At 44.5% G+C, this 14,224-nt stretch overlaps 1 protein-coding gene across 1 annotated transcript; it reads left to right on the forward strand.

Moving 5' to 3' along the window:
• Positions 1 to 617: 617 nt before the first annotated feature.
• LOC103535985 (lipase member M) lies at positions 618 to 7,007 on the forward strand. The gene is made up of 9 exons (XM_008502100.2): positions 618 to 701; positions 1,165 to 1,330; positions 2,606 to 2,804; positions 3,042 to 3,151; positions 3,640 to 3,776; positions 4,205 to 4,348; positions 5,481 to 5,552; positions 6,292 to 6,357; positions 6,755 to 7,007. Exons 1-9 carry the CDS (start codon positions 618 to 620, stop codon positions 6,986 to 6,988), a joined length of 1,212 nt encoding a protein of 403 aa, XP_008500322.1. The 3' UTR covers positions 6,989 to 7,007.
• Positions 7,008 to 14,224: the final 7,217 nt, after the last annotated feature.

Below are 14,224 nucleotides of genomic sequence, written 5' to 3' on the forward strand. Positions count from 1 at the left end.
ATTTGGCAGCACTCCTAGCTATGTTCTCCATGCCATTTAACTATTTCAGCACTTTGCACAGAAGCTGGGGCAATATTTCTGTTGCAAATGTATTGTCTTCAACAAATAAAGTGATAGCAACATGCCAAAACATAATGGTGGGACTCCGGGACAGTATTGCACTCAGGTTTTCAAAAACAACTCTTTCAGCCATAAAGGAAACCCAAGCAAATCATATTATTTGATTCCACATTAAGAACAAAACCACCATTGCACTTCAACTTAGAAGTGTGTGGTTCAGTTCAGTTGTCAGTGTAATCAAATAATCAATTCTTCTGAGCTATGATTTTAAATGAATAATCTGTCATTCCCTCAAAACCCAGCTTCACCTAGGCAAATGTGTGATTAAAATGTGAGGGAGCTTGGATTCAGGCATTGTTTTAGCTAAACAAAATGAGTCCTTTTTAGGGCCGGTTAGAGGATTTCTAATTTTAAATTAATTTCCCCTGTTAAGTGGTAAAGGTTGATAGTGTGACAGAAGCACAGTGCATGCCAAGTGAAATGCATGCTATGCCTTCTGTATCAGAACTATCAATGTCTCTGCTGCTTACCATGCTGACCATGTTTTGCAGAGCACCATGATGTGGCTGTTTATAACCATTGCTTGTTTATCATGCATCAGTGAAAAATCCGAAGCAAGCCCTGAGGTGTTCATGGATGTTGTAAGTCCTGGCTTCTATCCCTTCTTTTCCTGCTTGGGCATGCAAGATACCTGTGTTACCATAGTCTGAGCAGGACTCGTGGTCTCTGTGTGTGTGTCTTTATCAGGGTTTTATCAGAGCTTTTGTCTCCCTGTGCTTATGTACGTGGGGGATTTTGGTCCAAGTCAACAGTCTTGGTCAATGCAGATATTTCAGGCTTGGAGCTTCCCTGCTGTTCACAAACACTGATTCTGACATGAAAATCAACAGTGGGTTTTTCTTTACCAGACCTGATGGAAACTCACACCTGCCAAAAATTTTAGCTGCAGTCATGATATTGGTGTTAGGGACCTTGAGGGGTCCCTACTCCACCCTCCCACTGACACCAGCCCAGTGCAACCAGTTTGCTTTGCCCAGCAAGAGCCTGACACCCTCTGGGACAGAGGCCCTCCACCTGTCCCATGCTGTCCTTCCCTTCCCACAGGGTGAAATTGTCCACTACCATGGGTATCCCTATGAGGAGCATGAAGTGGTGACAGCTGATGGCTATTACCTCACCACACAGAGGATTCCTCACGGCAGAGACAACCCAGGAACCAGGAGCCCATCCCATGAAGCAGAGGCACAGGGCTCCAGCATGTTTTGTCCTTGTAAGTGCCAAAAAAAGGGCTGCCTGGTCCAGGGACCCTGATAACTTTGCTGGCCTGGAGTAGGCCACCTTGAACAAGCCTCAAGAAATCAACTTTCCCTGTAGAATTAGCCTTGGGAGCAGGAGAAATTAAGGTGCTCAGCACTCTGACCTTCTTGTTCTGAGAGGATCTGCTCCAAAGGGGAAGGAAAAGATAAGGACAATGAATACAAGCGAGAAATCTTGTCCCAGATTTTACCCCATCTCCAACCCAGCCAGTGGAGCAGCAAAAGGCCATTTGTCAGAAAAAAAAAAAAAACCTATGTGTCCAATGCCATCTCGACATTTCAGTTTCTTTCTGTTCTTCAGTTGAACCACTGTTTGTATATGAACATGGCAAAAAAGTGAAAAAGCCAAATTTCCATTCAAGATACTTTGTCCTTACCCCTCCAGGCTGGAAATACAAGTCTTATACTGAGGTCTAAAAACCAGCAGAAAAGAGGACACTAAGAGAAAAAATTAAAAAAAAGAAAGTAATTTTTAATTTCAACTTTTTCATGCTGCAGCCTGTGGTTACCCTACAATATTAATTCAGATATCCTTGCAATGACCTTGGTGTGACTGTGACATTGGACCAGCTTCAAGCAGAGGATAAAGTCAGAGATCCTTTCCAAATTAAACTTTCATAGGTTCATAATCTCTCTCCCAATCTCTTCCTACAACACTTCAAGTTTCCAGGACTTTGTAGGAAAGATCTTAAGTTTCTTCCGGGGGGCTGAGACTTGCCCATATGGCTGAATGTGGACAGATATGGGTGGAGGAAATGCTGTTGACCCCTCCAGTATCTGAGCCTTTTGCAATGGGGCACCAAGGTGTCATGGGTGGTACTGAACCTCTGCTGGGCTTTTGTCTCTTGGTCAGACACAGAGCACCTGAGCCAAACAAAAGGCATTGTGAGGAGGTTGTTCTCCATGCAGTCAGTGTCCTTTGACATGGGGCAAAGACATGACAGACATGGCATGAGGCTTGGTATCTTTCTTCCTGGGAGCTTGATTTGTCAAGTTCCATTCAGTGTGGAGTCCAGCCTTATTTTTCAACTTCACTGTATCAGTTTTCTCTGCCCCAGGATGACCAAAAGAGCCTGCTTCAATAACATCTCCCCAAAGAGGTGAGGACATAGGTGACCATCTCCCTGCACTGGAGCCACTGACCCAGGGGATTGCTGCCCAAGCAATATCTGGATGTGAATGGTCAGGTTTGCTTGTGGTCAGAGATAATGATCCTCTTCTTTCTTCAGCTCCCAGGCCTGTGGTCCTCCTGCAACATGGCCTGGTGTTAGAAGGAAGCAACTGGGTTAACAACCTGCCCAACAACAGCCTGGGCTTCATCCTAGCTGATGCTGGCTACGATGTCTGGATTGGAAACAGCCGGGGGAACAGCTGGTCGCGAAAGCACAAAGAGTTTGAGTATCACCACCAGCAATACTCAGCTTACAGGTATTTTGTGTGAAACTAAAGTGCAGGCAGGTACCTGGCACCCCCAGCAGTGTCCATAGGCTGGAGGAGCAGCAGCACTGACAGTCACATTATCTGCCAGTAGATATAAACTGACACCATAAAGACACCATAGCCCTCCCCTGCTCCCCAGGTACTCATGGAATTACTTGCTGTGTCCTGTGCATAGCTCTCAAGATCAGCAACAATATTTTTGTCATTTGCCTGTCTCTGTTGCAGCTTTCATGAGATGGCCATGTATGACCTTCCAGCAACAATCAACTATATCCTGCAGAAAACTGGACAGGAGCAGTTATACTACGTGGCTTATTCCCAAGGCACCACCACAGGTACTTAAAAGGAGATCAGAACACTCTCAGTCATGTGAGCTGTCAGCCTTAGTTTGGGAGCTCCAGAAAAGCTTGAGAGGGACTTGTTACGAGTGCATGGAGTGATAGGACAAGGGGGGAACAGTTTCAAAATGAAAGATGGGAGACTGAGATGAGATTTTAGGAAGAAATTATTTTATGTGAGAGTGGTGAGACACTGGCCCAGGTGTCCCAGAGAAGCTGTGGCTGTCCCCTCACTGCAAGTGTCCAAGGGCCAAGTTGGACAGGGCTTTGAGTAACCTGATCTAGTGGGAGGTGTCCCTGTCCATGGCACAGGGGTTGGAAATAGATAATCTTTAAGGTCCCTTCCAACCCAAACTATTCTATGACTAAATCAGCAACTGGCTTGATACTCCTTCAAGGGTCCTTCTGAAGAGCACACACACCTGGGAGTCAAGAAATTAATCATAAACAACAGGGCAAGGTCTGCTTCCTTCTTCCTCCCACAGGTTTCATTGCATTTTCATCCATTCCTGAGCTCGATCGCAAAATCAAGATGTTTTTCGCCTTGGCTCCCATCACCACAAACTCAAATATGAAGTCACCCTTGGTAAGGGTGTTTGACCTTCCTGAGACGCTGGTTAAGGTACGTCCTCACCACACACTCATCTGGTGTGAAGGAGAAAGAAAGAACATGAAGGGATCATCACCTGAGACATGCAGTGCTTGTACATCATGTCCATGTCCCTGGTCTCTGGGTGCCCCTTACATTGAGCAGGTGGTTGTGTCTACACTCTTATTTATTAATGATCCATGAAGGAGTGCATTCTCCTGACCAGCCCTAATCCGAACAGGGCTATTTCTAGATATTGTTTTTGGGTCCCTCCTCTTATGAGCAGCTTCTAAGAAGATCAGGGCTCTTCCAAGGCCATTTATGAAAAACAAAATTTACAAAGCACAACAAAGCTGTTGCAAGGAAGGCAGCAACTTTTAGGGGTGAGTAGAGAGGTGAGGAGCATCTGAAGGCAAAGGGAGAATGTGAACCACACTGATACAGGCCTCTGACTTTCACAGCTCGTTTTAGGACACACGGTGGTCTTCGATAAAGGCGAGATCTTGAAGCAAATTATTTCCAGCCTGTGCAGCTACCCCATCTTTAAAAGCCTTTGCACCTTGGTCCTTTACTTGCCTGGTGGGTTTACCGACAGCTTAGATGTGGTATGTACACTCCAGCTTACTTTTCAAGTGATCCAATTTCTCAGTGTTTGAGCCTGAGTTGTCAACTAGCTGCCTTCACCTGGCCTTTCCTCTTCAGTTTGTCAAACAATCTGGTCATTGTGTCAGTGTTTGGCAATCTGACCATTGTGTTTGCCACTGTGATGCCCTTGCATTGGCACCATAAGAAGTCCAGACTGCACACAAGTTCATTTATCCACCAGGAATGTTGTCTACCCAGTCGAGATACTGCCAAAGGAAGGAGCACAGAAATTCATTCAGCAATCCAGGGGCTCCCAGGGTTTCTCTTTCACTAAGTGATTTGTAATTTCACATATGTTTTAATAACAAAATGGGCTTCTACAGAATGAACTCCCCTTCAAACCACTGCCAAGACAGATGGGCCCTTACACCATTTGTCTTCCATCCCAGTCTACCATCCCTTAGAAAATATTTATCCCCACATTATCCCTTTCCCTGTGCTCCACTATGCTGAACACTGAGCTATAGAGAAATTCAGACTGGGGTCACCAACCAACCCTGCTCCCAGTAGGCCAGCATTACAGCTACAGCAGGTTGCCTGGAGACTTGTACAGGCAAGCTGGATTGTCCCAGGAGGCCCTGCTTATGCAAGGAAGAGCTGTTTCCCTGGGGCAAGCCAAGGTTTCAAGGTCCACATCCTGCCATGAGCTTCTCATGTGAGTAAAACTAGAGACAGGTCCACATAGAGTACCAAACAACAATAGCTTGAGCATGGATGGATTCAGAGATGGGCCACTGTTTCTCAAGTAAAAGGTTGCTGTAGTTCCATTATGCATTAGAAACATATAGAGCTTAGTTGCACATCATCTTTGCAAAAGGATCCTAAGCACAGGATAAAGGGTTTTGCTTTGGTTTGAAAACCACCTAGACTTATAACATGGCCCCACATCCCATGGCAGCTGTTTGGCTTGCTGAAGGGAGCCCTGCAGCCTCTGTGTTGCTGCCTGTGGTGTGTTCATGTGGCTGAGCTGTTTGTGCAAATCCAAGTTCCAGCTAGGCTGTGTGAGTGAAAGATTTGTTGTGTGGCTGCTGAGCAGGATCAGCTTTATTTCCCTCCATGCAGAGAATAAATGTCTCCATTGGTTTCTTGCAGAGCCGCATAGATGTCTACCTGTCCCACTACCCTGATTCAACATCCCTAAAAAACATGTTACACTGGCGCCAGGTAATACTCCCACCTGCAGAGTGAGATCATGTGCAACCAGGGCCCATGTTCTTCTCTCTCATCTGCTGGGGACCTCTTCTCAGTGCTTGGGTATAACCCTCCATTGCTCTCTCTGCAGAACTATATTAGAGAGAAAGGGGAAGACTGATACAGAACACTGCTATGGATGCAGTTCTTTTGGCCATGACTTTCAATCAGTGATGACCTAGAGTCTTTGGGGCTGGTAGGAGATAGATATATGGAAGCAAAAACTGGTAATAAACCAGCACAGGAGATGCTAGAGTAAAAGTCAGAGCTGAGTGTCTGTCGAGACAACTAATCATATAAAACTAATCATTGAAAGAGTGTACAGACTCGCGTGCTGCTGTAGACACTGACCATGGCAGACGAGGAACCTTGCCCAGAGGTCTGGTTCCTGTCTTCTTTGAGTCTAGCACTTGGTTGAATGCTGAGTGCACTATGAGTTACTTGGGCCTCAGCCTCCAGAATCCTCACATTGCCAGTGACCTCAGAGAGGAGGAATAAAAGACACAAGCAATGCCCAGAAACCTTACCAGCCATGCTGAAATCTTCCTGGGGGTTGAGCTCTTCTCCCAAAAGCCATTGTCACACGGAATCAGTAGCATCCTCCAGCCTTTGTGTCAGCAAGGAGCAGTGCATTTCTCTAGTCCTCTCTTTCATCTCTCTTCCAGTCCTCCCCAGTGCATGGATAATAAACACAGGTCTCCTCCTTTTCCAGCTCTATCAAACAGGGGAATTCAAGCATTATGATTATGGCAGTGACAACATGCTTCATTACAATCAGGTAAGTTAAACTGACAAGTAGGAATGGATTAAAAAAAAAAAAAGACAATGAAAATAAAAATGAAAATGAAAATGAAAATAATGAAAATTAAAATGAAAATACTTCAGTGGCTGAGACAGAATTTTATGAGACGTGTTGGTTTTGCCTTAAATGATCAAAGAGCTTTGTAACTTCTCTTGCAAAAAGAGATCTGTGATGTCATACAGTTCTTACTTCTTTACCTGCTGGTGAAAACCACAGGAGCTCAAGGCATAGTCAGAATCTCTAGTGACAATTTCTGTGTCATCTCTCAGGATAAGGGAGAAATTCCAAGCAGAAATAAGGAATACTTAAATATTTTTTCTTGCTTGTGACCTCCCAGGCTTTCCTTCCTCAAGCCACTCTATTTGTCTTCTAGACCACACCTCCCTTCTATGAGCTGGAAAACATGAGAGCACCACTTGCTGCATGGTATGGTGGCAGGGACTGGATTTCAGCCCCTGAAGATGTAAACATCACGCTGCCCCGTATAGCCAACGTGACATACAAAAAGTATATTCCTGAATTTGTCCACTTTGATTTCCTCTGGGGTAAGCAAGTGTACGAACAAGTGTACAAAGAAATTCTTGAACTGCTGGAGAAGACTGCCTAGAGTCAGGCCTGTGGCAGTAACTGCTGGTTTCTCATTTGTATTCTGGGGCTTCTTTTAGTGGGGGGAGGGAGGGAAGCAAAGAAAAAAGGAGGTGTGGAAGTCTCATTAAATTGCTACTTTTGGCTTGGAATTTTACTACTTGGGCAAGTGAGGAAAACAGCCCAATCCAATGATTACAGAAGCATGTAGGATTTAGCTTAAATAGTCTGAGGTCCTTACAGAAGTTGGCCTTGGACCCTGGGCCTTCTAAGTGCCTCACTCCCATATTTCCCATGGAGGCTGGCCCATGGCTGCTGTTTTGGGTTCTGGCCTCCCTGCACTTAGGTGCCCAGCTCTGAACACCTGGACAGCAGCTCAGGCCCCTCCTGGACTCTGGCAGTTCACGAAGGGTGGGTGTGCTCAGATAGACCACGTGCTGTGCTGAGTGATGAATCCTACTGCTATAGCTTTATCCACCCTCTGGTGACTCTTCCATGCCAATAATCCCAAAATCCTGATGTCATTGTTTTCCTTTACAATTGGAAGGAGGTAGTAACTTCCTACCTAGTGACAATGAGAAGACCTTGTGTTTGGCTGTTTTTTTCCCATGAGAACTGTCCATTTCACTAGCATAAGAAACATCTTTCTCAAACTCATCCTTGCTCATACACAATAAGTTATTCAGTAAGTTCTAACCAGGAAACACCATTTTGAACCGTTTTGTTTTCTTTATGTGAGAGAGAGAAGAGTCTGGTGGAAGACAGTAATGAGTCTAACTCTGTTTTCAGCTTCTGGATTACACTTAATAATATATTGGTTAGGGGAGGAATTGTGAATTTGCCTGTTTGCTTAACTGGTTTTAAAATATGCCTAGGAGCAAGCAGGGAAAAGTATAAGGCCCTCTTTCCACAAAGATATCAAAATAATAATAATAATAATAATAGTAATAATAAAGTTAGATGGGGTTCACTGGGGTCTGTGTGTACTGCCTCAAACCTCCAGAAGATGTGGGGGTTTTTGCACAGACATCTTGCCACAGGCATGCAAGGGAGAGCTGCATGTCCAACGCTCCCTGTGCTCAGGAATTATCTTGAAGTGGCATTTAAAGCTGGCAGATACCCATGATGCAACAAATATCTCCCTCCCCATGCCCCATGGCAAGAGGTGGGTAGCCAAGGGTGAGGAGGGTTTTTGAGCCCAGCATGGCCAGTATCCAGAGGCAGGCTGTGGGACTTAGCAGTGCAGTGTGATCCAAGAGTCTGGAAACCATGGAACAGGATGGTTGGTGCATGTCATTGTAGAACCCCTCCAGTGCTCTCTGTTTGGGTCATCAGCAAAGGGGAAGAGCTATAAAGGTCCTTCCTTTTTCATCCTTCCAGCTAGAGTTGATCACAGAAGAAAAGAGGACAGGGTGAGATAATCTTGGGATGTTAGAATTAGGCTATAGGTTAGGTATGATCTCTCTCGAGTGACTGTGATTAGCTACCTTAGTATATTTGTAATGACATTTTTGTGTATTCAGTTATTTGCTGCAGGGGTCTGGCCTGGAGCAGCATACTTATGGGACTTCACTGTGTTCATGCTATGGATAGCAATGTAAATGCAAGAAGTTTTTTCTGTCTTTGCACATAAACACCCAAAGCTCGGCAAAACGTTGCCCCAGCAGGGTCCTGAAAAGCTTGAAAGAACTTATGATTAGTTTAAAAGTACTAACTTTTTATTTCCGAGGATGTGTAAGGGTTTAGTATCTTCTCTTTCTGTTCAGGTTATAATGTTTCTGTCCCCTCTGTAATTATCTGATGCAATGGTTGTATTGCACTATCTTCATTGGCAGTATTCCATGATGGAACATTTCCTTGAAGTTCTCCCTAAATCAGGTTCTGGAAACATTCTGTTCTGGAACTTGCCTCTTATTCCCTGCTAAGGATCAACAGTGGTTGAAGCAGTGTGTTTTGGAAGCAAACAGAATAGTGAATAATCAAGGTGTCTTTGTTGTGATGTTCTGTCACTTGGGTTTGCCTTGATCAATAAACAGATTGAATGACACAGTGAACTCTGTTGATCTTGCCAGAACTGGAGTCCTCACACATCTCAAGTCTGTCAGGAAAGTCAAAAATCATCAGTCAGGTTGATGGTGATGGCACAGGGCCATAGTCAGGCTGGGACATCAGCCCATGATATTGGGGTCCAGATCAACTCAGTCTCTCACCTTTACACTTCACAATACAGCATGAGGCCTTCACAACTTTGGTAAGTGCACCCATAGCACAGCAGCCTCTTTAATTCTCTGCATGTAAACAAACCACCCTCAGCCATGTGCCTACACAAGTGAAAGATATTGGTCATTCATCCATTTACTTAATTTTCTTCCAGATGTACTCAGGCAAAGCCATTCCTGATCTGCTTGCCTACAGCACGTGAGACCAGCAGGGCTTAAAATCATCACATGCCATTAAAATACAGCATTTGCCCCATGTTTCCTGGCCTACAATTTTCTATCATCATCACAGTCCTTGCAAAAAGGCACACCCATGAGCTGTGGTCAGCTCCAGGCTGTGACCACACTGGAGAGGTGATGAGCACATCTAATACAAGGTCCTCCTCTATTGAGGATTATTCATAAGCACGTGCTTAAAATGATTTTGTGCTTTTGTAAGCAGCCCTGGGATTGCTTTGGTGTCTGCTTTAAGCAATGGACTGGCCTATGCTGTTATTTAGAAACTTGTTTGTACCAGGATTAATCTAGCATAAGGTTTCAGCTATTTGTGTCAGATGGTGTTCTAACTCTTCATGTTTTTATGATCCTTAACAGCCAGCTTGACAACAGTTCCCAGCAGCTTATGGCACTGAGAAATAGATTCAGAGTTTTACTCAGCTGAGGACGTGTAGCATTCTTATTTCAGGAATTATGAGCAATCTCTGTATTTTTTCCTACGTTATTTCCATATTTTGTTTGCTATATGAATACGTAGAAAAGATACTTGATAGCTGTCTTTTAAGCTTGTATTTTTGTATATTGGGAACGGTGTAAGGCTGTGGAAAGTTAACAGCCAGCCCTATGATCAGATATCTCAGATATCACTTCGTCCAGCACTATTCACAAGGCTGTGTTGGTCTCCATTTCTGACCCTGGGCTATGTCATGGGAGATATATAAATGCTACCTGGAGGTCTCTGATAGCCCTGACCAAGGCACTGGCAAAGCTGAGCAAAGTCAGCTTTTCTCCAGTACGTGGCATAAAAGCTCAAGAGTACCATGATACCAAATTTGAAAAATATTTCCCTATTGAGAACATTCAGTGAAGTTGGCCCAGGTCTATTCATGAACAAATCAAACTCTATTAGCTTTAAAATACTCTAAAGCTAATTGTAAAATGAAGAGAGAAAGAACTAGTACAAGAAGCCCAGGGTTGTTCTGGGGTCTTCTAAATGAAGAAAGGAGGGAAGAATTAGCTGAGACAAACCAGTGGTGACCACCTCAGTTATTTTGCAATCAACATTTAGGAACAGATATTCTTTTGCTGATTTGGTTTCACTACTGCAAATAAGGAGATTGTATGAACAATTCTAGCAAAGTGCTGTGAGAAAAGTGCTTTTTCATCAAGGGGTTTCATCAGGCTTCACTATGCAACTCTAGCATCTTACATGTTACTAAACATGTAATTAGAGATGCTGGAGATATCCTAGCCTTGCTGAGGGGCTTTAAACTGGAAGAGGTACAACCAGATCAGCACTGCTTGCCTTATCAGGTTCTCTACTCGAGCAAAGTTCTCCAAGGTTACAGCCAGAGAACCATACCTATCTGACAGGCATTACACAAGAGCTGATGCTCTCTTGTTGCTAAAAGACAGAATACTACTCTCTTACCATATATGTAAAAAGGGTGGTCTGTCTTGATGCTGTTGAAGAAAACCCAATGGTAGAGTAAAAGAAAACCACAAATGGAGCAGGGGTTCCTCTATCCATGGAGTGTTTTAACTCCTCTTGGGACACACATTGGAATTATCCTCTATATAACCAGTCAAGACCAACTCACACAGTGGGGTTTTTACACACATGGGAGTAGGAGGACATTTTCAACAGCCCAAAGTAGACACAGGGACAGAAGTAAGGGAATGAACAGTGAGGGCTCTGGACACACCTGCTTTCAGCAAGATAGCACCCACACACACACAGTCCCTTTGTCAGCAGTTGCATCACTGAGAGCAAATTACTGTCTGGTGGATGGAGTAACGTGTGCTGTTTGGGCTGTGTTTCACAACTCACACACCATTCAGAGACTGTGGCTGGTACAAACACTAAAAGTCGACCTAATTCATGACATACACTCAAGCAGAGCACCTGGTATCCAACTGAAAGCTTGGACTTTTAGGTGGCTACCACACACCTACAGAAAGGCGTAGGCTGTTACGTCACAAGCTGGGGGTGGAGAACCTTTGCTCTGTTTAATACCTGTCACTTCAGCCAAACAGGGGGGTTGCACAAGCTTTCCCCTACTCTGTCATCCACTGGCAAGGCACTGAGTTTGGTCCTTTTCCAGAAAACATTGCAGAAATTTTGCAAATCACCAGTTGCAAATACAATACTGCTTGGGGTAAGGGCTATGTGAAGGTTCCCTGGGCCACTGTCACTTTTGAAAAGTGGTGGAGTCACCCAGCATCTCCCACTCAGGCAGCCAGTGAAGTCTGACTTGCCCTTGGTGCATCTGCAGAGAGGTTGGAATGCTCCTGAGGCCTTGTGAAGCTGGTGGAGCACCAGTCCTTCCATTTCCCCAGGAGCTCTTCTAAGAGTCATTCCCCAGTGGGATTTAGGAAATGACTCTTTACAAATAAAACAAATAGGACTTTTTTTTATCACGAGGTTAAGGTGAAAATCCATAGCTGAAGTTCCTCTCCACACCACTTCAGATGCTTTTGGAAACATAATCCTTTGCAAATATGAAAATCATGACTACATGGCCAAAAAAAGGAAGGTATCAAAGATAAGACCAGCACACACATTGTTTAGTCAGAGGACATGTGATGTAGTTCAGAGTGGTGCCAACATCGTAGAGTTCTGATACAATGTGCTCTTTTTAACACTGATGATGACAGCTCCACCACCATTCATACCACCAAGCCTCATCAGATATGACAACAAATAGCAAAAAAGTAGACATAGTCATACCTATTCAACCTATGTGTTCTTTGTGTAGTGTGAACTTGTACTTTGGGTTCATTCCCTCTTTGGGACAATTGGCCTGACAGCATTTTCTGCCACTTTAGTTCTTCCATTATAGATGTGTGTCTCCTCTTTTTACCATTAAATATACAAAAATGAGACTTGACTAGTACCAGATCCAATTAGAATGGAAGAGTATGAAGAGCCTTGCACAGACACTAGAGGGAGCTGGAATTTGGAATCCATTCCACTTCCTCAGTCCAGACCATCATATGTGGTCTTCAGATATATAAGGAATGTAACCCATCAAAACCAAGTATAAAGAGGCATTCATAATAATGTAGTTATAGTAATAACAATAGCAATAGGAATAGCAATACTACTACTACAAATAATAATAACCTCTTACACAGGCACAAGATGTGGCTGTTCATTGAAATCTTATTTTTGATCCAAGCCCTGATAAAATCAACAGATGCCCTCAAGCAGTAGAAGGCTGTAAATCCTGAGACTTTCATGAATGTCGTAACTTAGAAATTTGAATTTCCACTACCTCTAAAAGTTTGCAGATGTTTGTCTGGGAGAGAGAAAGGGATGGAGCATATCAGTGTGGAGAGGGTTCAGGGCACTACGTGTGCTGATTTTGTTGAGTGAATCACAGAATCATCCAGGTTGGAAAGGACCTCTGAGATCATCAAGTCCATCCCTTGATCCACTACCCCTGTGTTTCCCTGACCATGGCACTGAGTGCCACATTCCATCTCTTCTTAAAAACCTCCAGGGATGGAGAATCCAGCACCTCCCTGGGCAGCCCATTCCAATGTCTGATCACCCTCTCTGTAAAAAATTTCTTCCAAATATCCAATCTAAACCTCCCCTGGAAGAGCTTAAGTCCATGCCCTCTTGTCTTGCTGAGAGCTGCCTGGGAGAAGAGACCAACCCCCCCCTGGCTTCAACCTCCTTTCAGGGAGTTGTAGAGAGTGATGTGGTCTCCCCTGAGCCTCCTCTTCTCCAGACTGAACAATGACTCCCTACCATCTTTAACAAGCAACACTTCCTGAAGGAGTCCTCTTCCTCCCAGCAGCATTAAGTGCAATTATTGGCAGGTCTGTTAGAGCAGGGATTAATCCCATCCTGGATTTGATCGGACACCTTCCTGGAGGGTAGAAGCTTGCATGTGGCTCCTCTCCTTCAGCTGCAGTGGTTTGCTCTGGGCCATGTCCAGGCGAGTCCTGGAAGTCTTTGCAGATGTTTAGATGGATGCAAGACACAGGCAATAAACTTGCTGAAAGTTTAGTAAGTAGGATGGAAATAATCACTTCCATCATCATGACAAGGCTATCATACAGTGACATGCAGGCAGGGTCACAGCTGGATTTCACCAGACTGAAACTTCCCCATCTGTGGAATTTTCAGCCTAAAAAAGCTCAGCCAGAGCCTCAGGAGCCCTGTGACAAATGCTATGGGACTTGATCCGTTGCCCTTCTAGTCAGCCCAGCTCAGCAACTTCTATGTGTCCCACTACCTAATCTACCCCGTGCATCGGCCCAGAGAGTGACATCAGATGTCCTGCTGCCTATGTCAGCCATCATTAAATCCTTTTGGTTTCAAACTTCATTTTTGGAAGCACTGCAAACACATGTGCTATTACATGTTGCTACCACATGCTCCGCTCCTGCTCACCAGCACCAGCCCATGGCTGAGCATCTCCTCTTCCCTCGGGCATCTCACTGGGATGGACATGAGATTTTGACAGACAATCCTCCCTCAAAAAAAGTCCTCAGCTGATGCAGAGACACCCCGAGCAAAGCAATGTCCAAGCTGACACAGTGCTTTGGTGTGGCAAATGCAGACCAGAGGATGAGGGGTGTGGTCTTCAAGTCAAATAATACCTCAGCTACAGAAAAATTTCTGTGTGGGTTTTTCTTTCCTCAGAGCCACATGATCTGCCATAGTGGATACCCCAGGGAGGAATATGAAGTCTTAACTCACCGTAGCTACTACATCAGACTGAACAGAATTCCTTATGGAAGAGAAAATCCTAGGAACAGAGGCATGGCACTACTTCTCAAGGAAGCCAGAAAAAAAAAATCCTTAA

Source organism: Calypte anna, chromosome 6, assembly GCF_003957555.1.
Source record: "Calypte anna isolate BGI_N300 chromosome 6, bCalAnn1_v1.p, whole genome shotgun sequence".
Taxonomy (NCBI): Eukaryota; Metazoa; Chordata; class Aves; order Apodiformes; family Trochilidae; genus Calypte; species Calypte anna.